Raw genomic sequence first — 12,168 nt, forward strand, 5'->3', positions numbered from 1 at the left:
ATCATTTCTACATTCAAGTCTCACCGTCATTCATCTTTGTACCTTCTAGATTCTTGTAAGTGTCCAAGTCCAATGTTTTATGAGTCAATAAGCTTAGATCTAGGTTTCTTATGCATTATCTTTCACAAATAGAATGATATAGTGTTTGGAATCCATAAAGTTGCCAACTTTATAGATCTCCAGTGTCTCTTTGGTAATATAAGTGTTGGAACTGAAGTATGGTTGGGTTTTAAAACTCTTTCATGAGCTTCTAATGTCATTTCTTCCTTTCGTGCCCAAGCTTGTTTTTAGGACATACATGTCCAGAAAACCACGATTCTTATGATGTTATGGAGTAGATAAGACTTTCTGGAAGTTTTGGTTGCTTGTCCAAAAGGATTAAGAGCTTATTGCATCAAGTTGTTCAGGACGTTTCTCACGATGTGAGGGTTTGTAGCTCACGACGTGAGAATGGTATAACTCAACTATTTTGTTTTACTAGGTAACGACGTGACCACTAGTTGTTCACGATGTGATGGATGGATATGTGACTTTTGAATGTGGATTTTGACCTTTGACCTTTGACCAAGTTTCATTTTAGGTCAAATAGGGTATCTTGAGTAGCAGATTAAGGTTGGGTCCTTATTTATTATACATGTGACTAGTAGAGATAGTATTTGGAGCAGTGATCAATTCATCTATCTTTCATACTGTGAGGTAAGTTTTTCCTCATTGTACTCGTAGGTCAAAGGCACTAATGTCGGCCTACTAGGTTATGTATCCTGGTATGTAGGATGATGTATGTTGGTTATATGTTAGGCTGGTAGATCTGTACGATTACCTGTACTTGTTGGTTATATGTTTATGTTTATCTGTTGCATATGTTGACATATTGTGGTTTGGTTGAGGCGGTCCTGCTTTTTGCTGAAGGCTAAGATACTCGGGGCGGTAAGGATAGGCTGCAGGCTCTGCGAGACGGTCTAGATAGGTTGTAGGCCCTACGAGGTGGTCCAGTCATGCTGAAGGCTCATGTATTCATGTTGTTATCTATTTAGTAGTGTGGGGTACTTTGGGGTAAACTCACTAAGCTTTGGCTTACAATTTTGTTTTGTGCTTTCAAGTACTTCAGAGGACAGGGTCAAGGCAAAGGCTTCGTCGTGCACATCATCCTTGTATTTATGTGATTTATGAATTTTAGGATACTCTGATTCATGCTTGTGACTTTTTGAAACTATGTTTTGTGAAACTTTTGGATTTTGGAATGGTTTTAAAAAATGAAAATTTTTCCTTGATTTTTGGAATGTTACACAGTGGCAGTGGGATTGTAGAAAGGTACATGTCTTATACTGGTATAGCTCATGTATTTTGGCAGAATGCTGAGTAAAATGTTGACTGTGTTCCTACCATTCAGTGGAATCAGGGCAGTATGTCCTTAAGCCCGTAGGATGCGGGTCGGTAGTCTTCATGTTGTGGTTGGGAGATGGTAAGAACAGTGAGCAGACGTAAGCTTCTCATCCCAGTGGCTGGGTGGCGTCACGCCATGATGTGAGCCATCGTGGAGTTTACCTTCATGAAAAAGGTCGACAGTTAAGTAGTAGATACCTGTCTATGTGGATTCGTTAATCGTATGGCATTGGTGGGTGTTTGAGCAGTATAGTGTTGTCATTGGTGTCTTAGTGACCGACAGGTTGAGTTCAGCAGTTGCAGAGTGTTGACTTACTAGGAAAGTCATGGTTATACGTTAAAAGCTCATTGATGGAATTATTCCTAACGAACTCATGTTCATGTCATGATGATGTTTTGTGTGAGCCCTATCTCCATAGTTTACATATGTCATTGAGGTACGCATACTATACTAGCCAAGTCTTAGTAGCTGGTGGCTGTTAAGAGTACTTCCTGAGTTGTTGATAACTCCAGTACTAATGAGAGTCCTCAGACTATTAATAGTTATAGGGTTGCTGATAACCCATAGTTTTTTAGATTGACATAGGGAAGTGGTATGTTGATTTGGAATACCACGAGGTGGTGGTGCGGGTAGTTATAAGACCCTTCTGAGTCTTGGCAGATGGTTGTGCACTTATGTCGTTCTAGGAGATTAACTATCATAGGAGTTTTGATATTGCCCATAGTTATGATCCTGGGAGTAGTTGGTTAGTTGTGACTTGTCAATAAATCAATTTTGTTGTTAAGGACCCCAATCATGATGTCTAATATTAGGTCGAGATGAGATGAACCGCTTCTGCTCTGTTTGATTATCTCCTTGGCTTGATGCAAGGTTCTTGAACCAAGGGGGATATGTGGACTAGATTAGCCCTCGCTTGTTCTTTCTCACTCTGATGTCAGTAAGTGAGGTTGGCATTTTCTACAGTTAGTATTGGATTCCTATCTACTGTTCCCAGGGGGATGACGTAAGGTTAGGAATGTTTTTTCTGGGTTCAGACCCTTGAGTCTTAGTCTACATGGGGGATGTGTGAGGGAGGCCTTGTCTGCCGGGAAGACATACATGTTCGTGAAATTTTAAGTTAAGTGTGAAGGAGCCAACTCTTCTCGAGTTGGTTGTGATGTATTAATCTTCATTTTCTGTCCGGGGGGGGGGGTCATTTTGATCTTGGAAAATCTTCACTCTAGTTTTGCGTACACGCTTGATTTTGGAAATATTTAGGTTCTTGGTTGTAGTTTTGGCCATATGCCATAGCGATGGCTCAAGTAAGAAGTTGTTGGTCTGGGAAGATCCCTCAAGAAGTTTTCGGAGGGGGCTATTTTAGGATGATTGGTAAGGAAACATTTTGAGGATGAAATTAAATTTAAGTGGGGGAGAATTGTAACACTCGTTTCCTGGATTGGATCGTTTTAGGGCATCAAGGAGTCAAAAAGTTGGTTTTGGGGGAAAACCAAGTGTCACGACGTAACAAGTGGAGTTAAAGAATTCACATTTGGAGGAGCAGTCACGATGTGACGCATAACTATTCATGAGTTGACAAAGGCTGTAGCCTAAGCCCATGATTTTTTTTTCGGGGTTGGTTCGTATTTAAGCACCCTAAGCTCAAATTTAGTGTTCATATCTCAGCCTCTAACCCCATTAAACCCCAGAAACCCTAACCCTAGCTCACCTTGGTGGTTTTGGCCATTTTGAGTGGTTTTGGTGCTCCTTGTTGAAGAAGATGGTGTGCATTGTTTCAGCAATCAAGCTTCTTCCTCACAACCTTATATTGTTTTTGGACCTTTGTAAGTCTTAAATCTCTTGCCTTCATCTCTTAAGCATGCTAGAGCTAGGTTTTATTCATTTTTCTTCATATTTGGGTTGGGTAGCTTGCATGTGATCCATAAAGTTAGCAACTTTATGGATCATTGAGGGCTTTTATTTAGCATATGTACCAGATATGAGGATTGGTGGTGGTTTGGACTCCAAGCTTTAGTTTTGGTCTCATTTCCCTTTGTTTTAACCTAGTAAGTGTTGAAGTTATGCATTGGACATGAATGACTATAAAGCTATGATTTTTATGGTCCTTTGGATTGGGGAAAGCCTTCTGGAAGGTTTAAAAGTTTGTCTTGAAGGATTAAGAGCTTAATGATCTAGGTTGTCCAGATCGAGTCTCATGACGTGATGGATGATGTGTCACATCATGACGACGGAAGATATCACGAATATTTTGTCTGGACTTTGTCACGACATGACCAATGGGTGGTCACGATGTGACAACTAGCTGGGGCTGACTTTGACCGTTGACTTTTGACCATGGTTGACTTTTGGTCAAACTTAGGGTTTTGGGGTGTAGATTGAGAAGGTACTCTTCATTGCCATTACGTGCCATCTAGGATCAGTCTTTGATGAGTGAGAGCTGTGGTGTTTAGCTTCTATTTACGAGGTGTGTCTTCTCACTATACTTGCATGTGTAGTACTATATGGTTATTGACCAGCTAGGTCTTATTTTGTTTATTGTTGTTATATGTGAACTGAGTTGCTGATAACTCCTAGACTGCTGTGATTCTATGGGACTGCTGATAGTCCCCAAGGTTGCTGATAACCCGTGAGGTGTACTGTTAATCCACACGATGTTCTGTTAGCCCACTGGGATGGCTGATAGTCCACAGGGTTGCTGATAACCCATAGCTGATTGTTATGTTATGTTGTATGCGATATTTAGGGAACTCACTAAGCTCCGTGCTTACAATTGTGGATTGAATATTTTGTACTTACTTATCAAATTGTGAAGGCATGACTGTACACACACATCAAAAGTTTTATGATTCGAGATTTCCGCATTGCCTTCATTATAACTCTGATATTTGAATAACGGTTTATGAAAAATGGTTTATCCTGAATGTAACTTTACTAAAAATGGATTTTATATTATTTTAAAAATAAAAAATTTAGCTTGCATTTTAGAATGTTACATTTCCACACCACAATCGTTTTCTTTCCCCATCTTACGACCTCAACGATCATTGTCCTCATTATAGCAAATCAATGTTCGTGTTTTGCATCAATAATTAATGTTTGTGGTGGTATCCTGATTAGGATCTTGGAAATTACTAGTAGCCCCTCTTGTTTGTGTGACGAGTAGTAGATACACTCGGTCTGTGGTTGCAATGCAATAGCCTAGAATTGACGAAATGTTGAGTTTTTTATTTGATTTTTTTTGTGTTAACTAAGAGTAATGATTAATTTGTGGATAAGGTTTGGTTGTATACTGGAACTCTATGTTGAAATTTGATTAGGGTTTAAAGTTTGGGTTATCGAACTGCAAACGCTTTAATCAGTCTTTGCTTCGGATTTTGATAAACATCTTGTGTGGTTCCTGTGAAACAACCTATTGAATTGAATAATCTGGAAAAAGAGTCAGTGAAGATGAAATCGTTATAGATGTATCTTTTAGGCAACAAGTAACAGGAAGGAACTTTGGGAGTGTAAACTTGTAGGGTCCGCCAGAGTTGGATGCGTCGTCAGGGAAGCGAGCTCCACCGAGAATAGTGTACCGTCAAAGAAGATGGTAGCTCCAGTGAAGGCTTAAGGGTATATTATGGTCAAATAGGAATAGAAGGTACTTTGACTAACATTGACTTTCATTTTTAAGTGAAAATCTGACCTGACAATAGGGTTAACTGAATTACCCCCTTCATACAAAATGATCCGAAGGAAAACTAAATCCATAGCTAATGCATAGATGAAAAGGAAAACAAAAACAAATTGTTTGTCTTAATATTTCATCATAAATCTGTCGGTAATTTGCAACGGAGTACCGATAGGGAAAAAAATAAAAGAATAAGTAATAAATTACATTTTTTATTTTTTAAATTAATTTTGTTGTTCAATATCAAACTAGTGAAGATAGACCCAAATAATTTATTTCCGTCGCCAGAAGGAAGTCGGGGGGGGGGGGGGGCGTGGTTGGGAATCGTTTCAGACGAGAGCAAAGGAGGCAGGCACAGGAAAGAGCTGAAGTCGTGGGGTTATCTGCGAAAGCCTTTAGCGGCGACATTGGGTATTAACGGCGACACCCCTAGAGGGAAAGGTTAGCGCCTTTTTTACTCATTTCCAACTGTTAGATTAAATGCAGATCAAACGGACAAGGTTCATTTCACGCGGATCGACATTGTAGCGGTATGAGCGGTGACATGTAACGCATCAATTATATGTCGCCGTTAATAAGGATTGTCGCCGCTATTATACATCTTTCCTGTAGTGATCGGTAAATTGGGGTTTCGTTTTTTTGCTGCTATTATGTCATTAAATGCAATTTTTCAATGGCTAAAATGAATAGGAAAAACTGCCCCTTTTTATTAGTGTAACTTGGTACAATTTTTTATGGTGATCTAGTTAGGTGAACAGATAAAAGAGTGAAGTATTTATGATCTTAACCCTTTTTATTAGTGTAACTTGGTACAATTTTTTATGGTGATCTAGTTAGGTGAACAGATAAAAGAGGGAAGTATTTATGATCTTAACCCTAACTAATTAAGTGAGGTGTCGAAGATTTTAGGGTTTGATCAATTCTAGAGCTCTTTAATGATAGGGTTTCATGGTTAATTAGATATTTATTAATGCTAGGGTTTCATGTTTAATTAATGATTTACGTTAGAAGAAAGGACACCAAAAAAGAGTGTAGCGATGAGCAGTAAAAGCTTCAGTTGCAGCTGCAATCATAAAAGTCTTGCAGCAGCCATTATTATGCTTCATGCATCCATATATCTATTTTTCATAAAGTTTCTGCACATACAAATTTTCTTTTCTTAGCTAAGTACTTATGTAGGTGTTTATGAAACGTGATCTGATCCCCAAGCATTACTCGCTCCCCAATTCCTCAATTTAGACCAATCAGTCAAGCACAAAAGTAATTAATTAGCTCTCATGCTTATCTCCCACAAAGAGAAAGACAGTCTAGTCTTGTGTGTAACCGAAGCCTCCCACCTTTAATTGAAATATAAAAAAATCCTGAAGTCTACCACTCATTTTACCGCTTGACTTCCAAAACTTGGAAACAAAATATATCCTTCAGTGTCGAATTTTATCTTGGTCTACAATATGTGGTCAAACAAGCCGACTACATATTATCTCTGATACTTGTTAATCAGGTAATAATTCATTTCCATATCTAATTACAATATAATATATGGTTATCTCAGGTGGTCCCGAGAGCAATAAGCAATATAACAGTGGGATATCTTTAAAAACCCTTATTCTTTTGGTCCCTCCTCTACACATATATTGTAGCTGGCTTTATCTAAGCAGTAATCCTTCTGTGGTTCACACAACAGCTTTCTCAAAGATGCATTGGGAGTTTTAGTCAATTGATTAATTTTTTTTTTTTTTTTAATTTGCTTGTACATACTGTCATACTGTTTGATCAAATATTCTCTTTTCTTCAATAATAGTATACACATATCATTGAACATCTTTGGCACTTATTATGTGTCTTGGATAAATTCTGGATTTGGTTCAGCCATTACTTATGAAATGTTCCCTTTGATTATTTCTAAGAATCAGAAAAATAAGAAAGAAAACAAATAGAACAAACATGAAATAAATAAGAAATGAAAGTAATTATTAAAGGAAGTACTATGCAAACACCTTTTCTTTTTCTCTAGCCCATATATGCATGTGTATGTATATGGTATGTAATTGATTATGCATCTCCTTTCTGTATGTAGTTTTTGAGTTTGGGTAATTAAGCATGAATATATATACCTTATAAATGACTGTAAAAGCCAGCTATATGTACAATAAAGCATTTATCCACTTATTCTACCTAGGATATATAGAATGGTCCACCATATAGTTGAAGTTTTTATTTTTTGCACTGACTACCTTGATTGGTTTAATCATACACCAGTATATATCATTGATATATAACTACATGATTACTAAAGGTATGACTACTACAACTCCCTTCACTAACCAAAATGTTCAGTGTGTGGTATGCATTTACCTAACTTGCGTGTCGGCTGACAAAGACAGCACGTGTTCGTAAATTCGCCATTCCTTTTACTTTTCTTTCGCGTGCAACATGGTAAGATTCTTAGAAATATCATCTTCACATAAAGAATTAAAATATATATGAATTGTAGTGTATTTAAATTTAAAGAATAATATATATATTGATAAGTGACAGGGACATATATTGCTTTTTTTGTTACACATAATTAGAAATCAGGTTTATATACAGCTTCCCAAAGAACTTGCACACGGATTCATCAACAATTCCATTCAGAGACTGGAGTTTTTCATCTTTCTTTACAGGAAACTTTACACTGCCAGATCTGCAGTACTACCAAAGGCACATGATAGTTTCAATCGATGTGAGTTCATTTTTGTGATCTATACCTTTCAATCGAAGTACTATAACAGATTGAATTTGCAGGTATTAATTAGCCTTCAGTTGTGATGATCTCAAACCATACTTGCTTGTTCTTGTTCATCTTCTCAACTTTCATTATTTTCTTTTTTTAATCATAAAATATAGCATATTTAGATCTTGACTACAAAACCCTAATTTTCTATTCTTATCTTCAAGAATTAATCATCAATCATCTACTTGTAATCTTCCTAATTCATAGTGGATGCTGGAGAATGCTTCTCGTTATCAATTATATGTTATAAATGAAGGAGTTTCTTAATATTGAACTGCGAGTGTTTGATTAACTTAGAGTAATTGGTATAACCTAAACGTTCCAAATTAATTGCATAAAATTAATTATCAAAGAAATCAAGTATATACATGAAGATAAGTAACCGGTGAACAGTTGTGTGTTTAGCTGCTTTTTTGCAGCCAGATGGTGCAAGAAGTAAGATGTTCAACAATAATTCAGAAGGAAAAGACGTTCGAGCAAAACAAGAAGGAAGCAGCAATGAGCATATAATTCCTAACCATACATCAACTTCAAGACAATGGGCAGGTTTTAAGAACCCACGAATCGTAAGGGTGTCTAAGGATTTTGGAGGGAAAGATAGGCATAGCAAGGTATGCACTGTAAAAGGATTGAGGGACCGAAGAATTAGACTTTCTGTTCCTACAGCTATTCAATTGTATGATCTTCAAGATAGGCTAGGGTTAAACCAACCTAGCAAGGTTATAGATTGGTTGCTAGATTCAACTAAAGATGATATTGATAAGCTTCCACCCCTCCAAATGATACCTGGAGATGTCAATCAATTCCATCAAGCACCGACGACGTCCTTCATTCCTCAAGATTTGAATTCACCTCAAATTTCTTTCTCTCAGTTCCTAACTAATCCAAATGCAACCTTCGTGAAAGATGTGGGAAACCGAACCTTACTGTATACCAAACAAGGAATGAAGCTTGACAACTATCATGACATCAATGGAGACCATCAGAGAATGAAAGGGAAGGAAGCACTAGTTGAAAAAAAGTGGAACGAGCAAGAAAATGGAGATGGAAATGGAGGTTTGAACTTTTTTCCCATACCTCAATACTCTTACCCAGGATTGTTTCCATACAACCCTTCATATAATTGGGAACCTAATTCAAATGTAGCAATATCTCAGTTTGGGAACCAAGGGCTAATTTCTTCACATACTGATCCTTCAATGGTTCTTCCATCTGCATCCCAGTTTTTCTTGTGTCCTCCTGCTGCCATCACACCCCCACCTTTCCCTCCCTATCTGATGTCCACTTTAGCAGAGAATTATGATCTTGCTAGAGAAAATAATAACTTCCATTTGGTTAGCTCAAGTTCCCCAAATGTACCACCAAATTTTCTTTTGCCACTACTTAACGCCAATGATTCTCAAGAGAGAGTACCCTTCAGCTTGGATGCACATCCGAAGGTACGTTCACAGAAAAATGTTGATAGCTGATAGCCAATAATCAGATGACAACATCACTTCACATGCTTCGTAGCTTTCCTTACACAATACATATATATATATATATATATATATATATATATATATATATATATATATATATATATATATATATATATATATATATGATTTCTTGTAATTAGATTTGAATGGTGTGTAATATAAATATGGAGAGTATATTTAGCACTTACATGATGATTGCTTTATTTACTTTGAAACTAAGCGAATATCGGTCACAATATTATAATATAATTAATATATGTTATTAAAAATAGTTATGTCGGTATCATTAACTTTAAAATAATATTTTTTAATATTATAATTCCTTTAACTATAGAATAAGATAGATACATATTTAAACTTACTCGTCTCAAGAGTGTTTATTCTTGAATTGTATAAAATTTCATTAACTTTTGATTTTTTGTATTATTTAATATTGTGATAATTAATGATATATATATATCCAAACATATTTTTGTTCTCTAACAATATTGTTTGATCTATTATTTTTTCCTTATAAAATACATCAATAAATACTTCTTCCATTCACCTACACAAATAAAAATTTACACTCTATATATAATATCAGTTAACTTTGAAAAAATATTTAATTACACGTTTACATAGAGACAAATATGAGTAACGAAGCCATTTTACCTAGAAAATATCACGTCATCGAATATACTTCAAGTCGACATGATCGTCATGCGAGTAAGTCATATTTTAGGTTATCGGTTTGATATTTGTCACTTAACCGAATCGTGTTACTTTCGTTAATCCGTTTTTTGGTTATTCGGGTTTAGTTTGAGCGAATTCGGTTTCGTTACTCGAATAAGATACTAAATCCAAATTGTTGCATTCGTCTTCTCTTACTCACATAATCTCATCAATTTGTTTAATATCATATTGGTTATTATATTTTTGCAACCATTCACTTGGTTAAACTTTGCACTCGCGTACATCGAGTCATGTGAATATATCATATATCATATATTAATAGTGAAACATATGTAAATACTTATTTGAGTAAAAAAATTAAATCATCCAGGTCATGTGTTTTAATGAATTAATTAAACATAATACTATAACTTTTTCTAATTAAAAGTATTTACATAAATAATCATCACATTTTAAACATATAACGTATTTATTCAAGTGAAAAAAAACTAAGCAAACGAGCTTAATAAAAAATTCTCTAAGAATGAGCAATCTTGTCATTCTACTCAATTGGAAAAACTAATAATTAGAATCCTAATTATTATCTGAAAATAACTATATATACATACATATATATATATATATATATATATATATATATATATATATATATATATATATATATATATATATTGTATGTAGAGAAATATATGGTTGAGATGTATTATCACTTTAGATTTTGGTTTCACTAGAGATATGAGAAACAACCCATAAAAACACACAAATTGAATAAAAAACTTCATCAAAAGTGAAAAAATATTAATAATAAGAATAAAAACACTACATGTATTAAATCAATAACAAACCTTGTAACAAAAGAATCCAAAAATTTTAGCGATAATACATCCATTGGTATTCTCTGCAAGGAAATGAAATTATGCATACACATAAGTTAGGATATTATGAGGAATCTTTTAAAATGCAATGGCTATATATATATATATATATATATATATATATATATATATATATATATATATATATATATATATATATATATATATATCTAAGTTAAAAAATGAACATGATTTAATCAATTTGTTTCATAAAATACCATTAAGTATATATAAATTACAAAACTTTTGAATGATTGTCATTAATTATGTGGAAAACGAAAAGTTTTTGAGGTTTCAAATGCATATGGTGAAAGAGAAAATGTATCATTTATAAATATATAGGCGAATCCTCGCACGTTGCGCGTGAATATAATTATTTAATTAAAATAATAAATTTTTACAAATTATTATTTAGTATTTATATATGCAAAAACCAATGTCAGTAGCAAAATAAAGTATATAGTTAACCTATTACTTTTATTAATTGTAATAAGTTTATATCATTGGTTATTTCTATTATTAATTTGTGATTTTATAAATCATTTTATGTTGTGTAAATTGTATATCAAACGTATGTTGATTTATATATATATCAAATAACAAAGTAGTATGAAAAAATAAATATTATAACTTCTGATGATTTAATAGACTGTTTTAAGTTGTACAATTATATATAAAACATATGTTGATTTGTATATAAAACAAATAAGAAATAACATGGAAAAATACTACAACTTTTAAGAACATAAAAGCATTACAACATTTAGTATAACATTTACATCATACAAAACTTATTAAACACTTATAAATCATTTAAAAGGAATATTTAGAAATCAATATACATTTGATATATAAAAACATTTTTACAAAAAAAATCGGGTTGAAAAAAACATTGATGCGATAAAACTCATTTTTTCAACTCTTTTCATATTTGAATCACAAATATTTTCAAACATATTTTGATCAAAACTTATATGTGTAGTATATAAATAAGTGAAAAATAAAAAATCATTGACCAATAATAATCATAACTTAAAAAAAAAAAACCTTGAATTTAGTGGAAAATAAAAAGGGGTGACTAATTATATTAAATTTAGAATCAAAACTACATTTAAAATAGAAAGCTCTTGAGTTGTAATAGGAGTTTCAAACACTTATGTTGTATACAATGATGTAATATAAATATTGCCAAGTATATATATTATAATAACAATATTATTGGAATTTATCATTAAAATAATGATTTTTACACTAATTTGGAACTAATTTTGTAATTATTTTTTTGTATACGATAACATATATATATATAT

The 12,168-nt window shown here is 33.7% G+C and overlaps 1 protein-coding gene across 4 annotated transcripts; it reads left to right on the plus strand.

Moving 5' to 3' along the window:
- The first annotated feature begins 7,625 nt into the window (after window positions 1–7,625).
- Window positions 7,626–9,384, plus strand: LOC145108263 (uncharacterized). 4 transcript variants are annotated; one of them, XM_079045290.1, is made up of 2 exons: window positions 7,626–7,776; window positions 8,221–9,384. In XM_079045290.1, exon 2 carries the CDS (start codon window positions 8,268–8,270, stop codon window positions 9,294–9,296), a length of 1,029 nt encoding a protein of 342 aa, XP_078901416.1. In that variant the 5' UTR covers window positions 7,626–7,776; window positions 8,221–8,267; the 3' UTR covers window positions 9,297–9,384. The 4 variants fall into 4 exon arrangements, with proteins under 4 accessions (XP_078901416.1, XP_078901414.1, XP_078901413.1 ...); XM_079045288.1 differs by having other exon boundaries at window positions 7,676–7,776; window positions 8,233–9,384; XM_079045287.1 differs by having other exon boundaries at window positions 7,706–7,838.
- Window positions 9,385–12,168: the final 2,784 nt, after the last annotated feature.

This window comes from Lactuca virosa, chromosome 4 (genome assembly GCF_052849685.1).
Source record: "Lactuca virosa cultivar CGN04683 chromosome 4, Lactuca_virosa_CGN04683_v6, whole genome shotgun sequence".
Lineage (NCBI taxonomy): Eukaryota > Viridiplantae > Streptophyta > Magnoliopsida > Asterales > Asteraceae > Lactuca > Lactuca virosa.